General features: G+C 35.9%; 1 protein-coding gene across 10 annotated transcripts in view; it reads right to left on the bottom strand.

Annotated features, from left to right (window-relative positions):
• Positions 1 to 26,405, bottom strand: part of INPP4B (inositol polyphosphate-4-phosphatase type II B) — a 687,065-nt gene that overhangs the window by 86,418 nt on the left and 574,242 nt on the right. For all 10 annotated transcript variants that reach the window (XM_076010603.1, XM_076010604.1, XM_076010602.1 and 7 more), the window contains one exon: positions 15,060 to 15,216. In XM_076010603.1, coding sequence (XP_075866718.1) covers positions 15,060 to 15,216 — 157 coding nt within the window. The remainder of the gene's footprint in view (positions 1 to 15,059; positions 15,217 to 26,405) is intronic.

The raw sequence follows: 26,405 nt of genomic DNA, 5'->3' as shown, positions 1-26,405 counted from the left end.
AACATGCTGAGACTCCTTAACCCTCAGACCAACAAGCAGAGTCTTTCTTCAGGAAAACAGAAAATGCATGTGGCTTAGCTGAGCTTTTCCTGAGCTTTGTGAAGTGTGTTGGAAGCCATCCAAGCAGAGCCTCTGTTTTCCAGCCCTTTTCTCGCTTCTCCAAAATATTCAAGTGAAGCTCAATGAAGGATTCAGAGAACAACTGCTGGGCGCCCCCTTCACCTCCTCCACACGCCATCTATTTCCTGTACAGGATGTTCACGTCCTCTGAGCTCAATGGCTCTTATGTTTCTCAGGAGAAAAATAAAAGAGCCAAATACCAACCAACTGTAGCAGCGCCTAATGCTTGCATTCCAGTTTCTGAGCCATTTTGTTCTCAGGTGCTTGGTCTTCTTTGCTCATTTAAAATAATTAACTTCACAAAAGTTAATTGTAGCCATTGGTATTTTTGTTATCACAACCTTTCAGACATAGAAAAAAGAAAAGCTAAAAGATTGCACATCCATGAAACTATATGCAAAAGTAAGAGAAGAAATGAGAAAAGATTCACCTAAGGTAAGAAGATGATCAACTGGGAAGCCAAGCAATTAGAATGGCCTTAAGGAAGGCAAGAATATTCCCAAGGCTGTGAGGTGAACACAATCCAAACCCACAGCCAACAGGGATTCTATACTATACCCAAATCCCAGGTAGCACAGAAATAGCAATGGGTTCATGACTGGGGCATTGGTAGTGGGGGTTATTGATATCCTGCTCAGAGAATTCTTGTTGACTTTGAAGGGCTTATGTCCTATGCCAACCCAGATATGGCTATCTATGTGCCCCTTCTGAGTGAAGTCCTCATTTTTCAGGTACAATAGTGTGAACATCACAACATGGACGGGTCAATTTATAATGAGGCTTTCCCTGCAGATACTTTATCGCTAAACTCCTTTGTATGAGTATAATACATGTGGACAACTTTGATCATAGCCCCTAGATACCTGTGCACAGGAGGCTCCTAAATATCTGGACATATCCCAGGGATATAGGGCAAAGGAACGAGGCTAATTCCAGACAAAAGATAAGTAATCTGGGAAGGGAAAGTACCTGCAACCCCAATGTTTTCCCTGTCCACTCACACTGTCCTTGCCCAAGCCTTCCAGGCCCTTTCCTTGTTGTTAGGATCCACTTCCCGTTTCTGGTCTAGGAACTAAAAAGTCAACTGGAATTTATCTTATTTTAACAAATGCTAAATTGTCTTCCTTATATCACCACCCTCCTCCTTTTTCACTGACATCATGAGAAAGGTACTCATTTGCTGGACAAAGAGGATGTCTTCTATGTGAGGTCCTGTAGGGGATGCTAATATTTAAACCTCATGGCCCCTACTCTCAAAGAGCTTAAAATGTAAGCTCCAGGGAAGGTAAGAGATGTAAAGGAATACCTACAGTATAAGGTGGTATGGTAAGTGATGTAACAGTTGGGACAGTGACAAAACAAGTTTAGAAGAATAAGAGCTAAGAGGCAAAAGAGTTCATCTCTGGTAAGAAGACTGAATTCATTCATGGTTGTGGCATTTGCTGAACACTTGAACAAAATCCTATGTGGAGAAAGTTCAGGGAAGGTTGCATGGCCTACAAGTAGTGAACACCCACAAAGTGAGGTTTAGTAGCAATAGAGTCTGGGAGGGGTGTTTGGTTTGGTAATGCCATTTCCCATAAATGGGTGCCATAAACTGAGTAAGGGAGCAATAAGGAGCATTGAAGTGAGGAGAGAAATGGCTGAGATGACTCAGTGATTCAGAGTAGGCAGGAATAAAGTGGAAGTGCATGTAGAGCCTGAAGCTATGGGATAAAACCAATAAAAAACTAGGTGTGGGCAGTCACTATTGCAGGGATAGGGGATGGAGGTAGGTAGGGGTGGGGAGAGAAACAGGATGGTACAGAGTATGTGTGGATAGATACAAAAGCTAAGAAGCAAGGCCAAATCTAGCAACAATGGGTATAAGACAGGGAAAATGAAGCAAGGTTAATGGTAACTCTAGGCGAGAGGTAGCACATGAATGCTATGCCTTTCTTTGTCTCTATCACAGAGTGGCCTGAAAGGCCCTCAGGGTATTCATACACACACACACACACACACACACACACACACACTCACACACACGTGTCTTAAAATACAATCATTGTAATGCCCACTAAACTATGATGCAAGGTAAATGACTGATCTTGGCACCTTCCAGATGTATTAGAAACAAGTATACTGTTCAACCCAAGACAAACTGCTACGAGAAGAACAAAGGCAACCTTTTTTCATGTCAAGGGAACCTTGTTTGTTTAAACCCTGCCAGCTTGAGAACATAGTGTCATAAAACTTTCCAGTCTTGCTCTTAGAAAAATAGCAAAGGAAATGCATCAAATGATATCCTGGTTAAACTTCTCATTTCGTAGGACAAAGTTGAAAGCCTTAAGTAAATTCTGCGAAGACAGTTTCCAGGAACCAAATCCATTAATCAAACAAGCTCTGTATTTGTTGTAGCACAAAAGTTTTAAATTTAGTTTAAATTTAGGTTATGTGTGGACTGGAGGAGTCACACACTCACAAGCATTGGGCTTATTTTTCTTCCTGGCCTTAAATAAACTATAACCTCAGGACTCTCGCCCTCAAACAAGCTAGGTATTTAAAAACGAGCTGCATAGGTCAGAGGTCATTGAGCAACTTGAAATCACCAATTCATCTGCATCAGAGAGCTCTTGTCATTTAAATCTTGTCCAGCATCTAAGGTTGAGAAGGGACAGGTAGTGGATACTGAGTCGACTGAAGCGTGATCAGAGTTCAAGTGTCACAGGAGGGAATAGGTGCTACATTTCTACCCCAAAGGAAATGAGCTGAATGTGGCAGTTTTCTAGTAATGTTCAAGGGCGTAGAATATCGTGCATTAGTTTATTTTTTTATTTCTAGAAATGTAATAGAGCTTCATGCATTATATATAGATTTAATTTATAAATGCTGAGTAAGGAGGCAAGTAACCAACAATGTACACTGTACGTTTCTCATTCCACTGAATAATCATATGCCCTTTAGTCCCCAGATGGGAATTATCATCTCCCTTTTCTTCCGTTTATCCCAGCTTCTCTCTGGGTGTGAGCATCACCAAATTTATAAGAAAGTTAAGTAATTTTTCAAGTATAATGATTAATTCTTAATTTCTGCATACAATTTCACAGTAAACCTTTAAGAGCTACCTATGGGATAGACATTTATGAAGCTATCCTATAATATTTTACATTTGTGCCTGATACAACTTAACATTCTGTTAAAAGATTAATAGCAAAAAAAAAATTGCACAGAATAAGGTTAGCTTTTTTTTCCCGGAGAGAACAGATGCAGGGCGACAGAGGGGTTATGAGGGGAGGCTCTGGAGCCAGCCCACCAGGGCCAGAACCCAGGCTCTGCCACTGGACTGGGATGACAGTGCACAGGTGACTTCAGCTCTCTGCTTCTTCATACATTAATTTTGCAGAATTATTCCTATGAATGTCATGAGAATTATATGAGTTAATGCAGGCAATATTTTTAAAACAGTATTTTTAACACATATTAAGCAACCCATAAATGTTAGCTTCTATGTTAAAATAATGGAAATAAAATAATTTCTACATAATACTCTCTTCTGCCCACCTACCAGCATTTATGCTCTATGTTCTTCCTTTTCTCCTATTTCTGAGGATAAGCTGTTTGTTATCCAGCTCAAACTCAGTTCTTTATCTGTACACCAGACCTCATCCCTCTCACCTAAGATTGTCACACTAGCAATTCTTTTCTTTTCCTATCACATTATCAATATTTCCTTTTTTTACTGGATCATTCCCATAAGCAAACGAACACACTATTATCTCCCCATCTTCAAAAATATATTCCTGTCTTGATCCTACTCCCTTTATATTAATAGCTTCTACCCGATTTCTGTTTTTTCACAGGGAAGCTTCTCAGAAGTGTTTTGATACATGCTGTCTCCAGTTCCTTTTCTTCTTCTTTCTCTTAACTCACTTTACTTAATCCCTACCCACTCAAGTAAAGCTACACCTGTCAATGTCACCAAAGATTTCCACACTACTGAATCCAAAGCCACCCATTAGTCCTCATTTTACTGGACCTGGCTTTTAGGATATCATATCCCCTTGGCAGTCCTCCTACCTCACTGGCCATTTCTTAACCAACTTTGCTGCTGGTTCCTCTAGTTCCTTCTAATTTATCAACACTGGAATGTCCTCAGCCATAATCTATAGCAGCAGTCCCAAACCTTTTTGCCACCAGGGACCAGTTTCATGGAAGACAATTTTTCCACGGATGGGGATGGGAGTGGGTGCATTGCAGAGCTCTGCGGTCCAGTTTCTAACAGTCTGTGGACTGGTCTGAGGACTGCAGATCCACAGATTATTTACCTTTTCTCTCTGCGTTTAATCCCTTGTTGTTATTATTTGGGTTCATGGCTTCAAGTACCATCTGCATGATAACAATTTCCAAATTAATGCCTTTAACCTGAAAGCATCTCCTAAATGCCAGATACTTTTATATCTCACAGCAAACTTGATATTTTCATGTGAGACTTTACATGTTTCAAACGACTTACCCTCAAAATAGGCACAGAATCTCACTGCTTTTCATCACCCCCACTACCACCTTTTTAGTCCAATCCCCCATCATGTCTCACTAGATAACTGCATAGGCTTTCTAACTGCCTTTACCTGGTTTTATCCTTTTCATCCACAGTTTCACCTCAACACAGCAGCCTAGGTGGTAATACCTAAGTCAAATTAGGTTAATCGTCTGGTTCAAAACCCTCAAGTGATTCCCCATTTTTCTCAGAGTAAAAGACAAAGTCTATACAAAGACCCTACATGATCTTTCTCCTAAGTTATCTCTTTAACTGTATCTTCTACTCTTCCCCCTTCATTTTCTTGATCTGAACCAACCTGCTACCTGGCTTCCTTGCTGTGTTCTGAATATGGCAGACACACTTAATGCCTCAAGACTTTTGTACTAACTGTCTTCCACGTCCAATATATTCTTCCCCCAGATAGCTACATGGCTCACTTTCTCACCTTGTAGCTTTCTTTGCTCAAACATCAATTTCTAAATGAGGCCTGCATTGACTACATATCTAAACTATAATCTCTGCCCTACAATATTACTCCAAAACCTTCTTACTTTTCTTTATATTTTTTTTCCACAGCATTTGCCACCATTATCGTATTATGTAATGCCGCTATTCTTTATGCTATTTTTTAATGTCTCTCTGCTACTTCAGAAAGGCAGGTGTTTTGTCTGTTTTGTTTAGTGTTGTATCCTCAGTGTTTGAAATAGTGCCTGGCACATAGTAGGCACTCAATTATTGTTCAATGACTGAAAGAAAAAAGTAAAAAACACTTTTAAAAATGTGGCAATCCTTTTATTACCATAAAGCTTTAGAACTGAAAGAGACCTTAAAATGCAGATGATCTTTATTTTACCAAAAAAAAAAGGTAGGTGCAAAGAATTTAAATGATTTGCCAAAGGCCAAGTAGCCAAAAAAATACCAAATTGTGGATTTGCCAAGTATCCTGCCTCTGAGTCACCATGTTGCTTGGTTGCATCATAATTCATTGCACAATTTTTAAGGGAAACAACAGTATTTTTCTAATAACACTAGATAATTAAAAATGTCATAATATACAAGTGTTCTTAAAATTTAAATTTATGATAAAATATACTTTTTATGGTATCTTTTGATTATTTATTAATAAAGTTTTTAAACTTATAAATATACTCTAAAAGTTGTTTCACCTGGTGAACTGTTAATTTTTATAAGCGTTATCATCCATTGATTTTTTTTCCCCAGTGAAATTCTAAACATTCATCTGTAGAAATTAATGGAATTTAGGAATATTTATATTTAAGCCATTTGATGAAAATGATGCTTTGGGGCTTATATATTTGTATTTTTCAAAATAAAAGAAACTTGTTATGGATTATAAAACCACTAAAATAATTTTCCAATGTTGAATATAAATTATGAGATTAGGAGATTTTTGCATGCATGCATAAATATGTATATATGTTGATGATGGTTACTTAATAGTATCAAGAAAAACTGCTTAAGCATTTCATGTCAGTAGCAATTGTGGTTCAAGGTGACTAGGGCTTTATTCCACAATATTCCACAATTATTATTATGTGGTCCCTATTATTTGCCAAAAGTTATGTTAGGCTCTGGAGATTCAAGAAAAAAATCACAAACATTTAGCATATTTTCTCATAAAGCCAAAGCTAGTGGATGAGATAACATTTTAAACAGCATGTACAATGAATCAGCAATTCAGAGGTTTTAAAATAGTGGCCCACAGACCAGCCTTATTTGGCCTACCTACAAATATATTTTATTTCACCTTCATCATGTTTTAACAATTTTAACCTTTAAAAAGTGGAATATTTTATACAAACATTCAGATTTATTTGAAAAGCAGAGAGGTGGTAGTTTTAGGTCCACTTTCCCCATGGAAATGACTGGTGGCCCTCTTGGAGGAACACATACTCCCTAGTTTGCCCTAGTTTCCATCCATTTCCCTCGACTCATTCATATTATCCCGCATGATGGCTGTGGGCCTTGGTGCTTGTAAGCCCTGCAGAACGTGTGACTGCATAATTGACAATCTAATAAAAAATAAAAATGTGATGTCCTATTCGAAAAGCAGTAAACAAGCTTTTTCCTTTCTTCCTTAGTGGTGTCACTCCTGACCTAACAAGGTGGTTTTTATTCAATCTTCATATCATACCCCCCTGGGCCTGGGGATATGTGGCTGTGAAACCTCAAAGGCACCGAGCCTGACCCTGGCTCTCCCGTACTGCTGTCCAGGCGCTTTCTTAGGTGGGGATGGTAAGTGATCATTGGGCTGGCATGAGGATAGGAGGTTGGGCAGGGATTGGAGAACCCGTGCAGATTAGAGGGGATGCAGAACTGTATGTCAGTCAAGTTTTCAAGTCCTGGGCACGGGCTTCATCATGCTGTTGGACTTTACTGACAAAACAGCAAAGATAAAATTATTAGGAATTTCAAGATGGCAACTCAAAGCATTAAACCCAGAACACAGGGCTCTCCTGAGTACAAAGTTGTATAAACCACACTGGTCTTGCACTCTTAAAGCTAGTTCTTGTCTGGGTGACCAGGGAAGACACCCCAGAAGATGTGAAGTTTGAGCCTGTGGAAGGTGGAGATGGGCAAAGTTTTGAAGGTTCAGCAGTGAAAAGCACAAGCTGAGCTTTCAAAAGAGTTCATTGTGATCGGATCATGAAGGGTGAGGCAGGATGAAGCACAAGACATCAAAGCACCATGAAGAGGCTGGTGGGGGTAAGGGAATTTAGGGCCTTGTCAAATAAGGAGAAACTCAGCAAGTAAGTGAAGCATTTGTATGACTACCTGAGAAACAGTTCATTAAGATATCAAGGACAAACATAAAGGCAGGTATATACATACACAGAACTGCTCTTAAAAATTTGGCATTCCTTTTTCCAACAGATATTTTGAGGAACCCATACTCTTTTTGACTAATTCAGTCAGGAATCATTCTACCTGGGTTTGAATCCTTCCTCAAATAAATGACTACCAGCCCTGGGATCTTAGACAAATTGCTTACCTTCCTCGCCTATAAAATGGGGATAAAAACAGAACCTCCCCCATAGACTTGTCATGAGGAGAAAGAGGAGAGGATGCAAAGGTTTAGCACAGTGCTTGTGTCACATAAATGTGAGTGCAGTGAGTGTTAGCTATTGATGAGATTATTACTGCTCTTTTGATACCTTGTTTGGTATCCAAGCTGCATTTGATTCATCCCTTGATGCTCCTTACACCCCATCTGACAGTAATCCCCATGCCCCAAGGCTCCTTATTACAGATTTTGATCATCTCTTCCTATTCTTTATATTTTATCCAGTTTAATCTACCTATCTGCTGATGTCTCCCTAATGTTGACTTCCTTTTGTAAGTCCTTTATCTTGTAAATGATACCTTTGAAAGATCTCTAACTGGATATCTCTTTTCAAATACAACTTGCCCACCCACCAGACTGCAAGAACGGGGCCATGACTAAATGTGTTCCTGGATACAGTACCTGGCACAGGGTAAGTACTCAACAAATATCTATTGAATGAATGAAAAGATCTTCCTCTTTCTTTTCCAGTCAATGCAAATTTAGTGTGTCTCTTTCATGGGGTGTAGTGCTTGAACTATTTTATATACAATTGCATTAGTTAAATAATTGCACTAGTCCTTTGTTATTTCAGATGTATTAGATAGATAACTAATCTAGGCAACCAAAGGTAAAAGATGGGAAAGAGAAGTGATTTACTAAAACTTTTGATTTGTCCCTATTTGGAGATCGGGGTGCATTTTTAGAATGACTAGTCTTTGGCACTAGCAAACTATTGATAACTAGTGATAAATTATTGACAAATCCCTGATGGTTACTACACAGTCTTGTTAACTGGAGTCAGCCAGAGATAACAGAAAATATGTGGCAAATATAGTGAATTCTCAGATCCCAAGAGGAAATGTGGAATGCACTTTACAAGTTAAAGGGAATTATGAAGCAGAAAAGGACATGAGTACCAAGCAACCAGAAACAAATTCTAAGCAGTGATAAGTAAACTAATTTTATGATCTGCATGAATGTTTTCCTCCTTTGAAAGAGGAGGCAGTAATGACTTGAAGCCAGCATGGGCTTATTAAGGAAAATTATGTCAGAGGAACATTCTTTCCTTTTTGACAGGGCGTACAGCTGGATACGTTAGGAGAAAGAATTCCATGGCAGAAGATATTTGGCCTTTCACAGGGCATTTCATTATATGCTTGTGAAAGATGGTGAAATATATGTATAGGCCATGAAATAACATGAATGGGTGAAGATATAGATGGTTGAACACATATCTCAAAAGAGTAGTTAATAACAAGTGCATTTGCATACACACAGTTCTTTTTAGTGATGTGCCTCAAGGATCTGTATTTAGCTCCATTTTCTCATCATTTTTATCTATTACTTCTATGAATGGACAGAAAATGTATATAAAATAGGCCCAAGTAGGCCAATAGATATGATGGATGAAAGAATCAGGTGTTTACTAGAGTGTACTCCAAAGTGTTTTACACTGCAGCCATGGGTTTGGACATCCATTTCTTCAGTAGAATTGAGACAAACTGACTTCATTTTCTTGTGTCCCTAACATTTGACAATGTCTAGCATACAATAGTGCTTAAATGTTGCCTGAATCTTGAGAAGACTGAAGGATAGGTCAAGCTTAGTAAGGTTTATGGATGTCAGTGGAATTACTGGCAAAATGTGGTTGTCCAAATAGCTAATGTGAGCTTAGATATTAAAATTAGAATAGTATCTAGAAGTAGAGAATTGGTCATCCTGTGTTATTCTGCAGCTATTAAAACACATTGTGTCACTGTGCTTATTTCTGGGGATGCCTAAATAAACCAGAAAAGGTTCAGAGAAAAGCAACTATTGGATATGCTCAAAGCTATTCCTTTGAAAAATGACCAAAAAAAAAAAATGACAATTCAAAAACGACATGATAGTTGCTTTTAGATATGTTAGGCTCAATTTGGTAAAAGAAAGTAAATTTATTCTTTTTATTGCAAAGTAGTACATCTGGGCCAGTGAGTAAAATTAAAGGAAACTTATTTGGATCAATGTCTAGCATATGCTCCTCTAGAAAATAAAAATGGTTTTCTATAACTAAAGGTCTACCTGATAGACAAGGTGAAAATTGGCAGAGAGTGTAGGTAAGCTTATTAACATAATTTAGGAGGTTTAATTACATAATCTTTACCATGACATCAAAATCTAAGACTATTCACTGATTTTATCTTTGAGTATCCAATTTATTATGAAATTGAAAGCATGTGCTGCTACACATACAGCAGATACTTATGTGTTTAAGTAAATAAAAAATAAAAGTAGAATGTTTGTTCAGTAAGAAAATACATAAATATATTTAAGCTGTAGAAGTTCAGAAGAGCTATTCTATTATTTGTGTTCAGAACAGAAGAAAAAGTTTTACTTCAGCCAGGCTTGGTGGCTCACGCTTGTAATCCTAGCACTCTGGGAGGCCAAGACCGGTGGATTGCTCGAGGTCAGGAGTTCGAAACCAGCCTGACCAAGAGCGAGACCCCGTCTCCACTATAAAAATAGAAAGAAATTAATCAGCCAACTAATATATACATAGAAAAAATTAGCCGGGCATGGTGGCGCATGCCTGTAGTCCCAGCTACTTGGGAGGCTGAGGCAGGATCACTTGAGCCCAGGAGTTTGAGTTTGCTGTAAGCTAGGCTGATACCACGGCACTCACTGTAGCCTGGGCAACAAAGCAAGACATGGTCTCAAAAAAAAAAAGGAAAAAAGAAAAAGAAAAAAATTTTACTTCTCTTAGCACTAATTGCATTTACCAGGAAAATAAATTTATGAAACAAGCAAAAATATATTATAAAACCTTGGTTCTAAAACAAACACATTGTGCATGGTGGCTCATGCCTGTAATCTCAGCACTTTGGGAGGACAGGAATTTAAGACCAGCCTGGTCAACATAGCAAGACTTCTTCTCTACAGAAAATAAGACAAATTAGCTGGGCATGGTGACACACATCTATAGTCCCAGATACTCGAGTGGTTGAGACAGGAAGATCACCGGAGCCCAGGAATTCGAGGCTGCAGTGAGCTATAATTATGCCACTACACACAGCATGGGCAACAGAGCAAGACCCTGTCTCTAAAAAAATAAATAAGTAAAATAAAATAAAACAAACAAAAAATCTTCAAAACTATAGACTTAAAATATTATTACATCAGTACACTATAAAAATGAAAATCCGCAAATTGAAAAGAGAAATATCTGTAGGTTATAGAGGAGCATAAGAAATAAAATAAAGGTAACTACAGCTCAGAAGATCAGATGGTAAGTATATACCAGCAAAACAAATACAAATTATAGCTAAAATGTAAAAATAAAGGAGTGTGATGATGAAAAACTGTTATATTGTTGATTTACTCTATGAGATTTAAAAATATACCCCAATATAAAACACAATAATCAAAATTCTATGAAAAAGAATAAAATTCCAAAAATTGGTTAAAACATAAAAAAATTGCAGAATTTTATATATAAAGAAAAAAGTGATACAATATGACCAAAAATATCACTACCAACATTTTGCAACAAATGCCTATCAGTATTTATCACATCATATATTGTAATAAATACTAGATGACTCAAATCACTGACCCAATCAATTCATTAAATTATGAAAGAGAAAAGAGTGAAATTGCCTTTCACTCCCAGCTATGGGCTGCAATAAATTTAGGGCTATTGAGGAAATAGATCTTATCACCAAAACTAGTATTTTGAAGTATAGTAATGAGTTAAACAATGTCAAACTTCACAGATAACCAGAAATTACAACGTGATATTTTCCCCCAGAATGTCATGAAATCAGTGAAAATATTTAAGGCTAGGAAGACTATAGTTAGGGGGGTGCTTATAGATACTGATAATTAGAGTACCTATTGTTACAAAGAGCCATCAAAACCTGTCTACCCATCCAGATGTTGGTTTTTAAATCCCATTCTCCGATAAAACAATTAGCTGAATCTAGGGCTGGGACAGGGAACATACAAGTTGAACCTAGAGCTCCTCATGGTGCCAATGAGGAAGGAAGTGAGTGAAAAAATAAATAAATAAGAAAGTAAGTGAGGGAAATCAAGATAGAAAGTAAGGGAGTATTTATGTGGGGGGAAGTTGTCAAAAGGACACAGAAGCCAATCTGAAAAAAAAAAAAAGAGCTCCAAATGGCTAAATCTAGAACAATTTGACTCCAAAATAAATAATAATAGTATTGGATTATAAACCAATGAGTAAGTATTCAAGCAAGAAGAGAAGATTTTGAATGTTATCACCATGAAGAAATCATAAATGTTTATAGTGATGGATATCGTAATAACTTCGATTTGATCATTATACTATGTATATATGCATTGAAACATTACATTCAACCCCATAAATATGTGCAATTATTATGTGTCAATTATAAATGAAAAATAAAATTATCAAAGTATTCATGAGTCCACATGGAAATAAATATTAATAAATATGTGGGAGAAAAGAGATAACTTTTCTTTGTAAAATAATTCTACTTCTAGCAATCTAAGTTAAGAAAAAATATTTGAAATGTAGTTAAAGACTTAGACATTCAAAGATGCTTATGTGTTAATTACAACATTATTATAACTAAACATCTAAAATAGTGGTTTCTCTTTTGGTGAATTAACTTACAGTCATTATAATCTTATTTCCAAAGAATGTTTATGAGGATCTATTCATAATATAATGATATGCAAGATATCAAAATATACATCTGTGTTTACAATGTATATTCCCATTTGTTTAAAATGTGTTTGTGTGAGCATGTGTGTGTGTGTATGTGTACAGAAACACAGGAAATGTTCAAAATAGTTACGTCTTATTGAAATAAGAAAATGAAAATCAGACATAATTCTTTTTCTTCTTCACAAATTTTCTAAATTATCACTTTTTCTTATAAAATGTTTAAAATACAGGTAAATTGGGGCACGTATCATCAGTGCATGCATACATCAAATATCTTTATCAGAAATAGTTTGGTGGATAGTATAGGTAAATATGTGACTTTAGGCTATTTGTTTGCAATATATTAGTTCAAAAAGTCACCATAAATTTCTCTACTGCATTGCTTTATGGGACAAAAGTCATGGTAGAAACTGCACGTGACTTTTTCCTAATTTAAGAGGAAGGCTATAAATTAGTAAGTAGAAAATTAATGTTTTATTAAATAATTGATTGAGCTAATCAATTCTACTCCAGTTATGCAGTAGCATCTGTAATATATTCTAAGTATACTTGAAGAGTTTCATTTGTACATAAGCATCTTCTTTTATGTACCAATATCCTCTTCAAAACATGTAGTCTATATACAATTATCTAGCATATAAAATGTTAATAAGCGATTTAACTTTAAAATTATTTGACAATATTTAGCACATTAAATAATTTCAGAAAAATATTTTATTGTACACATTTAAATAGTGACATCTCCTGAAAAATTATAACACAATAAAGGATTGATTATGAATGAAATAATTATAGATAATAAAATAAAAAAATAAGAAATCAGAAGGCAATATATTGTAGTTTGACTCTAATTATCCGCAACACTGATCAAGTTGTGAATTCTACATCTGCCGCAATTCTATCTGGTTTAAGATTATAACCACACAATGCCTCACAATCAAATAAAAGTTACTCATCTAATCTTACAGATGATTTATTTGCCAAATATTTTTACCTTTAAAATGCAATTTTGATCACCCAGATGCAATCTTCTGATAAGATACAACTGGCTAGATTAGGAAAAAGAATGCAGTGGCATAGGCTATTTGGCCTTTTAGGGACCATTTCAAATATTTTTTAGATATTTGTATAATTCAAATATTTTGGAAATTTATTCTCTTCAATGAAAAGTTTTGGCAACATCAAACAAAAAATATAGCAAAGTCCACTATCTCTTATTTCTGCTTAAAAATAATGTCTTGAAAAGTTATCAATGAAAAGTGTAAGTCACTAAAATTAATTCATCTTACTTGCCTCATTTTCCAGAGCACATCAACGTCTGACCCATAGTTGATAGTCAATGTACATTCAATTAAAGAAAATTGAAGTATACATTTCTTTATGACACAGCTATGACAAGCTTTCATTTAGATCCATGTAGAGTTATGAAACTGGACTAGATTTATTAACTAATAAAACTGATATTATTAAATAAGAAAATCTCCATAAACAGCTAGACCAAGACAATCACAAATAGTATGTGATTATACAATAAAGGAAGAGGGACCATCTACAACAAGAAAACTTTAGAAAGCCATAGTTTACAAATATGATTTAGAAATGGTTTTACTGTTAATCAAGTAATGAAAGATTGATGTTTTGCATAATTAAACTCTTGATGAAAATATGAGTAATGAAAAATCAGGAAAACAAATTGGAAAAGCATAAATCTAATTTTTTAAATGTCCATATTTTTTATGACTCATTTTCTTAAAGTAAAAGAACAGATTTCAGAAGAAGAGAGTAGAAGGATATTGTTTATTCTCTCCAGACATTTAGGATACCTAGAAAATAGTGTGGGACCACCCCACTAGCAATTCCTACTGCTAGAAATGCAGATACTTGCCTTAGTCAACATTAATAAAATTTTTAAAAAGTTAAAAAGTTATTTATAGGCACACATCTGTAGTTAAAATTTTGTTTGTATTTGCTAGCCAAACTTCTAACAAGAAATACATTTAAAGTCTCTAACTATCTACTATCTACCTACATACCTATATACCTATCTTTTTGTAAACACACATATACATTCTCATGTATATTTATGAATATGCATGTGTGTGCATTTGTGTGTGTGTATTCATAAAAAGCTAGCCTTGTCATATATTTTTAGAGTAATGTACTAACATATTCCTCACAATCAAATCTTCTTCTATGTTTTTGGGATAATTTACAAAAAATATTCTTCAGAATAAGGCAAAAATCATTCTATCATATTGTTCTCTGTGCAGGAACCATTATGAAATACACTGTCTTCATATTCCTCAGTGTTTCTAAGGGTTAAAAGTAGATGCTTGTTTTTCCTCCCAATACAATTTTTGGGGAATGTGTAAAAGTAAATTAAACTATGTCAGACTTTTTAAAAGAAAACAAAGGTCTTCTTTCAAGAATGTTTTTATGTAGTAAGAAGGGAAAATAAGCATTGCAAGCAGTTCTGAAAATACAACTGAGATGCAATTTGATAAATAGCTTTCCATCATCCAAGCCAGAGCAGTGGAAAAGTATGCTATCAGCACTTTCATCAAAGACACTATTGACTCCTTTTTCTCTATCTCATTTTATCATGACTTTCTCATTTTGTTTACTCAGTCAATAATTGGGAGAAAATGATTCCTTACCTCTTGGGTGAGATGTGATGGAGTCTGCTAATGAAGAGTCCTTTTCCCCGTCTTGGCTGCCACCGCTGCCTTCACTAACAGCATCTCTTTCAATCAGTTTATCCACCATAGCAATAATGCAGTTCAGGCTCTTCCCCACATTGGCCCACACCCTATCCTGAAAAGAGCATGAGTATCACTACACATTTTTATTGTAAAAAAAAAAGGCAAAATCTATTTTAGAAAAGCAGTTGGAGGAACCATCATTGCAATGCAGATTGAGTGACTAGCTCTAATACTCCCATTAGTTTGCTCAGACTATTGGATATACAAGAAATCTACTTTCTTTTAATGAAACAAAAATTAAGCATTATCAATCCTTTCAGTTAGTCTGTTATTTTTGCTCTGTCATAAAGAAATGAACTACCATATAATATGAATCCATAATTGATCACAAATCATGACATTTTAAGCTGGAGATATCTATTTTCTTTATCAACACTTAATAAGAAAGCAAAGACTCATGGATATTTTTAATGAATGGCCATTACTTGCATTAGAAATTCTAGTTTTTCTTAATTTTCATAAATATACATAACAAAATTCGCCATTTTAACCACTTTTAAGTGTATAGCTCAGCATCATTAAGTAAATTTACACTGTTTTCCAACAATCATCACCATCCACTTCCAGAACTTTTTCATCTTCCCAGGTTGAAACTCTGTGTCTCTTACACATGAGCTTTTTTCCTCTCCCAGCTCCTGAAAACCTTCCTTCTATTTTCTGTTTCTGTGATTTTGTCTACTTACTAGAAGTTCTGAAAGTGTTGTCTTCATCAGCATAGAGTATTAATATGAAGATCCCTGAGTCCCCCAAGTCAAGGGACTCTAAATTGAAATTTTGAGAAGCTCTCTAGGTGCTTCTGACCATACTAAGTCTTAGAACCTCTACTCCATATTATAGGCTACAGCTACATGATAAGTCATTTTGAGTGATTTATTTCCTGGGGTACCACTTAGGATAAAAACCATACTAAATTATAGTATGTCCTTAGTGGTTTTTATATTTTTCTCCAAATGTATATTTTGCAACTAAGTTAATTTTGCTAGTTTATAAGCATATGAACTTATGTATTAAGGATGTAAGCTAATGAACTAATTTATTAAGGATAAATGAAGGAATAAACACTAATTGAATTTAGGTTATGTGATGGTTGTATATAAAGACTAAGGATATATACATGCATACTTTAACTGAGGAAGTAATAGTGTTTTGTAGAAAAGCAGTACATTCAGAGTTAGAAAAGACTTCAAAATTACCTACCGCTACCTATGACCTCGGAGAAAGCACCTACTCTCTGGAGAACCCCAGTTGTCCCATTAGGAATGATAATTCTTGCCATACCTATCTCACCATGCTGCAGTGGGAGCCAAATGCTGTGGTTTCTATTAAAGTGATTGGTATTATAAAATCATTATAATTTGGCAAAATCACATCCAGTACTTACAAGCCTTTCTAGATGAATCAAGCTTTCCCTCACCCTGGATTCATGAGTGTGAAGTATGCTATTAATCACAAACAGTTATAACAATCTTTTCTCTAAAGGTAGATCTATTCCCCAAAGAACTGAAAGCACTTCCCCTCTAAGGAAATTTAAGACAGCAATCACATTCATAGATTATATTGTCTTCTGTCTATTGTCTGAAAAAATGAGGTAGATGCACGTCTGAGTCATGAGGCAGGAGAACTAAGGAAGCTCACCTAGTGCAGGAGGCAGTGCTGGGTAAGGGCAAGTAGCCTGAAGGTCCTGACATCACTCCTATTGGGATTTGGTGAGGAGCTTACATTTCAGACCACAGTAACAAATTGAATGGCCTCTATTCTGAATACGCCTTAGTCACTACTACCAACTGCATCTTTAAGGCAATTAAATTGAAAAATGAAGACACTCTCCAGCTAATACTGGGAATAAACTCTGCTGCTAAGGAATAAAAGAAGAGCAGGTTATTCTCGATTTTCCAGTTTAGCTTTGCTCATAAGTTTTTAACTCTTCCTGTTGTCCATTTTGAAAGAAACTTTGTATTTTTGTCAAAGATCAAGGGGTGTTCATGCTGCCTTTCTTAGCTGAAGAATATAAGGATAGATCAACTGCTCTTAATCACATCTCTGAAGAGACTGAAAATAAAGGTATTTAAAAGACAATTTGACTTGAAATTCACACCTTTATATGGTTCTTCCTTTACGATGCCTTGGGTTATAGGATTCTACTGGTAGACAGGTGATCTTTTCAGTCAGTAGAGAGAACTATACCTGCCTGAGAAGCACAGTGAAGCATGTTCATTGACTAAGACCAACAACCACACAGTAAAGGGTTACATGATAAACAGAAGAAAAACATGTGGTCATTAATGCTTAGAGGACACAAGACCTGGGAGGATGTTTGTTTTGGAGGTGAGAAATTGAGCAGTCCCTTACGTAATATGAATACAAAACGTATGCAAAAATCAAATATTTTCTTGAAGGCCCACTCAGCAGCAGACCCTGAGAAAACTCATCCTACTCTTTATCTTTTGTAGAGTATATCCTGCCTACCTGCTAGAGAGAGAACTCTTTGGCTCCAAGGACTTGATTCTTCCACTATGATCTCCTGGAGAATTGTGGGACAATGAACCAAAAACTAGACTAAGAGAAGTCAGGAGAAGGAGTCCAAAAGGATAAGGTAGAGATATATGCCACCTTATAGGAGCAAGATTAGGTTTTAGTCATCTGAGACTTGCAGATGAGTCCAGTGGAAGATCTTAGACAAAGAGATGACTCTACAAAAAGGATTGGCTGGTCACGTGTACCATGAGATCTGAGATCAAAAGTGTCATGTAAGCAGGGAGGGAGCAGTCCCTTGGTTAAAGGGCCAATCAGCTTGGGTCAAAGGACATAAGTGTCCTGCATTAATAGAGGGCAGTGTTAGGATCAAGGTCCAAAGTCCATTCATGTGACCACAGTATAAAGCAGGGTGTGGGTCACAAAGAGGAAAGATGATAATGCAATTGCTAGGACACTAAAGTACAAGGTTGTCAATTATTCTGAAACTAGGATACTAAGGAGAGGAAGACAAGATTCTTGAAAGGGGGCCTTGAATCTTTGAGGCTTCTCCTAAATAAGCTCCCTTCCATTAAATCTCTGTGGAAAACATGCACAGAGGAAAATTACCAGCCAAAATACATTCTCATTTTGATTTTTACTCACTATGCCAGTCCACAGAGGAAATTCTTTTTACTTAGATTGCTGGTATGGCTGGGGCCTACTCTTCTTGCTTCTCTACTAAAAATCACACAATTAGTTTCAGATTGCTCCCTTGATGAAGGCAGGCTGATTGGCGGGAACGAAATGGAAGCACAAGAACATGCTGCAGTACACGGGGCTCCTCGTCCCTCCCCTGCTCAGGCCAGGGGAGTGCGAACAGCCTCTAGATCTTGTTTAGCTTCCCTGGCACATGAGAAGATTTAAAAGCAATCAGAAAAACAGATTGCTGGGCCTTTTCCCCAGAAATAGCAGCCATATTTTGCTAGGTCTCCTGCTATATGAAAGTAGTAATGGGAAATCAGTGGGTTAAAGTCTCACCTTTATTTAATTGACAAAATAACCACATTGTAGCCTTTACAACAACCCTGTTCCTTGTGGGAGAGGTGGCTATAAACTTTTTCTGGTCCATAAAGGCACAAAGTCAGTGGGAAACTAGCAGCAATATTTATTTCATTCTGAGCCAGGTGCTCGGTTGGTGCTTATTGATTTCTGGGTTAGGAACTAAGCTAACATGCAGGTCAAGCTCTGGCAGTGGATGCAAAAATCTGATGGATGCAGCCAGGGGACATCACACCTGGCAGAGTGAGCCATGGGGGGAGGGGGCTAAATGCCTACTCAGCATGCCACACATTTGCTAGCCTAGTAGGATCAAGAGAAATCTTGACTGCTTTGGATCAGTAGTTAGCTTAAAAAAATATTTAGTAATGACTAGTTGATCACCTTTTCTGAGGACAATTTTTCATCAGCAAGAATGTCAAGACTAAACCACATCTGATATGGAGGTATAAAATAGCCCTGTCGTATCTGTATTTCCATGAATAATTTCCCTCTTGTCATTACTAATTTCTGAGGACTTTGATTAGAAAGGCAGTGAATTAACAAGGCCAATCCTGTCTTAGAAAAGAAGCTTCAGTTTATCCTTGAGTTGATTGAGAGCAATGTGCTCTACAATGGCCAAGTTCCTTAATACTATAAACCTTTATTTCTTCAACAGCTTGATAGCTCTTCTCTCTTAATCTTAACTTTATCTGGAGTGTTAGGTAAATTGAGATGCATTTAAGATATTCTATGGTTCAAACTGGCATGTGTTTGACCCAAGCTATAACACACACACACACACACACACACACACACACACACACATCCACTAAAAATAACCAGACCTGTGGTATCCATGAGAAGTGAGATTCCCAAATCTTGGCTTCTTATTGATCTTCCTGCTTTAAGTTCACCTACTTCCTCATGTACAATCTCTGATCTTCATGTCCTAATAACTACACTTAGTTTAAAATTCACTCCTGGCCTCACCCTAAAATTCAGTCCCAGGTCACACAAGCAGACTCAGGTAGTTAGCTACTGTTTCTCTAGTATTGCCCTCTCCATCTTCCCCTGGTCTGGATCTTGCCCAGATCTATCAAACAATCAGGTTTACCATGAGTACCACAGTCATCCTCATCTGTCACCATGCTTATTTCATTACTCCTAATCAAAAGCAGGCTTAGTACTACAGCCAGTATTACATCCATCTCTCAGCCTGGAGGCACATCTACAGTTGGATAGATCTAGATAATTATCCTTATTTCTCATTAGTCCTCAAAATGAAATTTTCATCCAGATCAGTCTTCTTGCAGTCCTAGAAACATGCCTCTAAATTAAATCAACATCTATTTACTAGGCGTCTGCTACATGTCTGTTCAGTGCTAAACACCTAAAATATAAAGGAAACTTTGGAGGAACTAGTATTTCTAATACCTTGGCATATGCTGACTTTTATCCTTAGAACACCTTATCCCTTCTATTAATCTAAATTGTCATCCCTTCGAGTGTCCCGTTTCCAAGAATTGTTCATGTTACTTTCTCTCTTTAACATACTTTTTCTTCCTAATAGACAGTGAGCTCTAGGAGGGAAATGACTATTATTTATTAATCCTTTTGCTCACAGGTCCTAGTCCTCAAGAGGTGATCGATAAATAAGAGAAGAATGAATACACGAATAAATAAAAGAACAAAGGGATGATTCCTCCATCTTTTCCAACTGTCATGTAACTTCTCCCTAAATATTTTTGGCATTTGTAAAATGTAGCACACAACCACCTGCATTCTTGAAATATCTGTAAATATCACTGCTTGTTTTATGACTGCTAGTCATCTTACTTGAATTAGGTAATATGGCTGTTAAGGTCAGGTTTCATATAAGCATCCATAGCGATGCTGCACACTGTTTACGCTTAATGAACATCTGTTGACTGACTTAATAACCTTCTATTTAGAAGTTAAAAGAAATTATGGTAGAACTACAAGAAGTTCTTATTACAAGCATCTTCAAATTGAGGTTAGAACCAAGCTCATACACTGAATGGCTGAGTTCACCCTAATAAATGCCACATCATGCTAAAGCTTTCAATTCAGTGAAAATATTAAATAAAGCATTTGTTTAATAATTAGGGGGAAAATTCTACAGATTGACTAAAGCTTTTCATTTTAAATTGGTAATTGGATGTTATCTGCACACCATTAAATACTCGCACAACTGGTTGAACTGTAGGATATTATCAGTTAGTGTCCTGCATACAACCACTTTCAAAGATGATTCTTTTTAACTGTACATACCCTGATATATCAAATCAATAGTGAACCTATGTGTACATCAGCATTTCCTTTATTTATTCACTAAATTTGAGAGTTTCAAAAATTTCTATGTAGAAAATATCTCATTATTCACAATAGAATATATTAAACCTGGAGGGCACTTGATTTGAATATATCATAAATTTCTAAAGTGTGTATGCAAGTTTGCACATTCATTATACACAGGCACATGAAAATATCTGACATTGAAACAGGCATTTAAAAAGTCTGGAAAGTATCCAAGTGGAATGATGGCATTCAATATAAAACCACAGGAAACCCATTACATTATTTTACATAATCATTACATTATTTCATTACATGAATAGAAATAAAATATCTCTATTAAAAATACAGGTTTGAGTTGGAGGTTGAGCTGCTGATTCAGCAAATCCATCCATTCACACTTGTTCCTACATTAACTCTGAAAAACACATTGAAGTCGTATGTATAAAACACTGTGTTAGATGTTATAAAACAGGGAACTGAAGGTGAAAGTATTAACTGCATGTGGGGAAATCTAGAAATTGGCAGGATTTCATGAATATGTATGTGCATAAAGGTCTCATTTGGGGTTTCTTTTCTTTAATAGAACATTTGTGCATTTTAATGGACAGTCATGAACTTCGCTTAATCACCTTTTGTGGACTTCAATATTGGATAAGTATTCAAAGCACATTTCTCTTGGGTGAAATGGACTGGAGAAGTTTAGGAATGTCTCCTATCCATCAAGAAAACAGATGATAGAACACATTCCATTGGCATATAGGAAGCAACTGGCCCGATTCTGCCTAACTTTGCCTGTCCTTTCTGATGAGGAGAGTGAATGTTTTGAATGGCCCCTCCTCATTGTAATATTAACAAAGCCAGATAACTCTAATAGTTGTGACTTAGGGATAGGAAAAGAAAAAACTGGGACAAGAGGAAAATAGTTGCTTTCAATTTACACTTCCTGGGAAACATCTAAAGAAATTATTTCTGCATAACTAAGACCTTTGTAATGTGCACATGAATAATCCAATGAAGTTAAAATTGCCACCATAGGGATTCTGGAGGCTTTGGAAGCCTTAATTAGTCATGTTTTTAGCTTTGGTCATCATTAATGCTCTGTGTCCCTCTTGAGTTTTACCACTTCCTATGTTTAGAGATATTTTGAAGATAACTTGAATATTCACCACAGAGTTGATTAAGACACTGGGAAACATATGCTAAGGAGCGGGTATTTTGAAGATGGTTATAATAGTCATCTTTGAGTTGATTAAAACACTAGGATATAAGAAATAAGAAGAGAGGGAAATAACTGGGTACTTTTCACTGGAAAGGAGAAACAAAATCTTCAAAAGAAATCATGAATTATAGTGGGGGGAAAAAGATACTGAACATAGTACAGAATTATATTAAATGTAAATATTCTGTGTTTCAAAATAAGAAGAAAAATAAGAGTAACAATTTGGGGACAAACTTCAAAGTCATTAATTTATTCTATAAATGGGAATTGAGTACCTTTTGTGTACAAGTGCCTAACTAACTGTGGGGATATAACAGTGAACAAGACTTTGGCCTTTTCTATAGGAGCTCATAAAGTTCATAAACACATGGAAGAAACGCATATAAACACCTGATTATAAGTCAGTGTTCATTAGGCTGTATGTTCTATGGAATGCAAGAATAATATTTTATTATACAAAACTATTTGGAGTTGAACATATATAAGTGTACATCTATCTATAATTTACAACATTTGGAAATTAATGGCCATATTTTAGTAGACATACTACTCATTTAGTAGTGTTTTAGTAGACATACTACTCATTTAAGCTATAAGGTGTTGCTTTGGAAAAGTTCAATCCTAGGTTAGCATCAAGCAGTCTTTTAAGAACTAATTACCTCTAAAGAATGAGAATGATTCATTTCCTTCCTATTAATATCAGGTCAGTGGTTTCACATAACATAATTCTGGCCACTCAGAAAACTGAACAAAATCTCTTCTGAATAGCAATTTTCATAAGTGCCTCTGAAGTATGCATGGCCTGAACATTTTTTCTCTAAAAGTGAGGTCTAAGATGGACCCAGTAGTGGGCAAGAAAAGGTGAGAAGACAGATCACTACAGAATGCCTGAGGAGGTACCTGGCTAAATACGTTTTGTCCTTAACAGTTAGCAATGTTTCACAACTATCTATGCTCTCTATTACCAATTATGGCAATATAAATAGTTCTTCAATACTCCCGTCAAACTTAGGCATTCACATTCACTCTACACATCTTCAGAGAGAGGTATAGCACAAAATGAGCTGCATGATTTTTGTAAATAACATATCAAAACGTGGTTCATATAAATCTTATTCCAAAACACAATTTGGTATTATTGAGTTATAGAATAGCTAAAATTTGTTTTAGCTTATACATGGACTTTATTAATGGAATGTTTGACATAAATATTAGTATTACTATGAATTTGTGCTATTGTTTCTAAAACCTATAAAATTATTAAAAAATTATGAATTAATGTAGATCATCCATTTTACTTATGTGACATAAACACATTTGCCATAATAAGAAATAGCAAATGTTCTTCTAGCTTAAGAATGAAGACTAAAATTTAAAATTTGACTTATGTTTGCAATATGAAGAAGGGAATTAATTCAGTAATTTGGATGCTAAAATGTTGCCTGATATAGAAATATAGTTCAATTAAAAATGGGTTTGGGATATGCCTCAATAATAAGAATAGTTCTTCTAGTTCTGCACTTTGCTAAAATGGATCAGAATATAAAGGATCATAAGTTTATTTTTTAACAATTTGTTTGAATAGGAGTAGGCAGATTTAGCCCTAAACCAATCAGTACAGTAATGTTAAAATTAAGTCACAGTGTTCCAGAGAATAGTTCAATTACTGGAAGCCACAAAAACTAGGTCAACTTAATAGTTTGGTTAGACGACATGCTTTCATATTCTGGACAAACTAATCTTGGAATCCCAGCTGCTGAAAGCATCTGTTGTAGAGATGTAGAGAAAGAACAGCAATATGTCATCTTTACTGGCTAAAAGATGAAGAATGCTATGTTAGTCTATTTCTTGGCATAGATTGTCATAAAATCCCAAACATTCCTTTGGAGTTTTATTGTTTACTAACTTTTCAGGAAAATAAATCCTTAAAGCATTTAATTATTTAATAAATAAAATTCATCAAATAACAATTTTTGTAAGCATTCATTTTCATTTCAATCTTTACCATATTGACTAGATAATTATTATCCAGATTCATGTGTCATCAATTCTCTCAGGAAAACAAGTTGAAAAGAAAAAGAACAGCCTCATTCTAACTTAGAGTGAACAGAGATTCTCCTTCCCGACCTCAAAAGAAAAGTTACATGTGTCAGTTGAGCAGGATTGAAGAGAAATTTCCTAACATATATTCACTTCCCAAATATTTATTATGAGAAAGTAAATGCAGTTGCTCAAGTTAGGCAACTGTTATAGTCACTATCAGAAATTAAGTAAAACAGACTTTTAAAACATAGAGTTACTATTAATATGAACTTATTTGCAAGCATCAGCCAACTTAAGCGATCAGGGAATATGTCCATATGATATCAAAGAAACCAAAGTAAATTAATTTAAAACACTGAATTACTTCCAGAAGTTGACTAGACTTATAATCAGCACTGAAACTTTTCTAACAACTAATTAAGAAAAGAGATACATGAAGTTATGTTTCTGATTCATTTAATAGCACAGTCTCTAAAGGCATCTTCAATTTGCTACATTTTCTTTGGATTTACTCAATTTGTCAAAGTTAGACAAAGCTTTTAAAAAAACATTAAATGGTTATGGCTCTGGTGAAATACTTTTTCTGTCTTTTTATAAGGGATTTCCATCCCTTGACAAACAAATCTTTTTAATAGAAAGTGGTTGCTAAGGAAAAACAATGAAATGTCATATAACAATCAAACTTGTTTGATTATGAAGTTTTATTATTTGCAAAAAAGAGTGGAATTACATTAAACAGAGAGAGTAAGAAGTAACTGTTCTGAATGGAAAAGACTGTCCTCATAATTGTGGTATGTTTAGACAAAACATTCATATGCTTTCTAGAAACAATGGATTCTCCAGGAGATTCAGAAATGAGGAAAGGAGATGCAGAGAAAGAAGATCACTCTCATTATTACCCTACTCTTTTTGCCTTTGAAAGAAAGCAAAAGAAACTGAGATGCCACTACATCAAATGGGGAAAAAAAATCTTCCTGAAAAAAATCAGGAAGATTTTTTTTTCCTAGTGTGAAAGACTAGTGAAGTATTCCTAAGAGAATGATCAAGGGTGAGCCAACAACCTCACAGACTGATACTCCAACCTTGCCCAGCCCTTCACAAGGAAATGCTTCCCAATTTTTTCAAATGTTGCTGATAAACTCAGCTACCCATTGCTTTGGTGCCTATTTGAAACTTTCAGCACTCTCTTCCTCCTGTCCTCCCCATATTCTTCTCCTAGCACATGATTCTACTTTACAGATAAAGCAGCCATCTAGCCCCACTCACCCTCACAAAAGTCAAATTCATCTTCATATCCTCTGCAGTCACAGCAGAAGAGAGCACTTATGCATGCTCATCCTTCCACATGCAACTAGCATTGATTCTCTTCCTTCTCTTGTAAGGACCTTGCTCCACCAGTTACCACTTCTGTGCCTCTCAAATGGCCTTTGGAATGCAAACATGCTCAAATTTCAGGACTTTAAAATAAAGCAAGTAAATAATAATACACACACACACACACACACACACACACCAACTATCTCCCTCTGTATGTCAGCTATTGTGGTCCTGTCTAAAAGGCCATCCCACCCTCTTTCTTGAATGGTTAACTTCTACGCATGTTTATATCTCCAGAATTACTTCTGGGAATCCCAGCATTACTGCCACATTCTTGCTGTATGCCACATACTCCCGTAAGGCTGCACTGTAACTGTCATTTGTCTTTCCAAAGACTTAAATAGGCTGTGGAGTCACTGAAGCCCTGGGTTGTTCTCCTGTGCCCCAGAAGGTAGCACAGTGACTCAGGCTAAACAGGTGCTCAGTAACGTCAAATGAAGGGAACAATTCTCTGTAAAGCTTCTTAACTAATGATACATTTCCCGCTTCTTCCTTCTTTATCCATCATATATATTGAAAATATTGAGTTGTAGTCATATCAGCAGAAGCTATCTTCTATTATCTGTGTCTCCCAACCATTGTTGCAACATTTGTGAACTATTAACGTGTTTTTATCTACCACTAGACTCTGAGCTCCAAGTAGTAAGCATCTAGCATACTTACCTTCCCATTTGGAGTACCAAAGGTACTCAAAAATTAACTAAAAAAAAGGAAACAAGGAGGGAGCGAGAGGGAGGGACAATTTTGAACAGGAGGAGAAAGTCAAGGTGCGGGGTTTGCATAACACAATG

The sequence above is a fragment of the Microcebus murinus genome, chromosome 15, assembly GCF_040939455.1.
Source record: "Microcebus murinus isolate Inina chromosome 15, M.murinus_Inina_mat1.0, whole genome shotgun sequence".
In the NCBI taxonomy this organism is placed as follows: domain Eukaryota; kingdom Metazoa; phylum Chordata; class Mammalia; order Primates; family Cheirogaleidae; genus Microcebus; species Microcebus murinus.
Note: the sequence above shows the minus strand (reverse complement) of the source record. Positions and strands in the feature narration are given on the sequence as shown.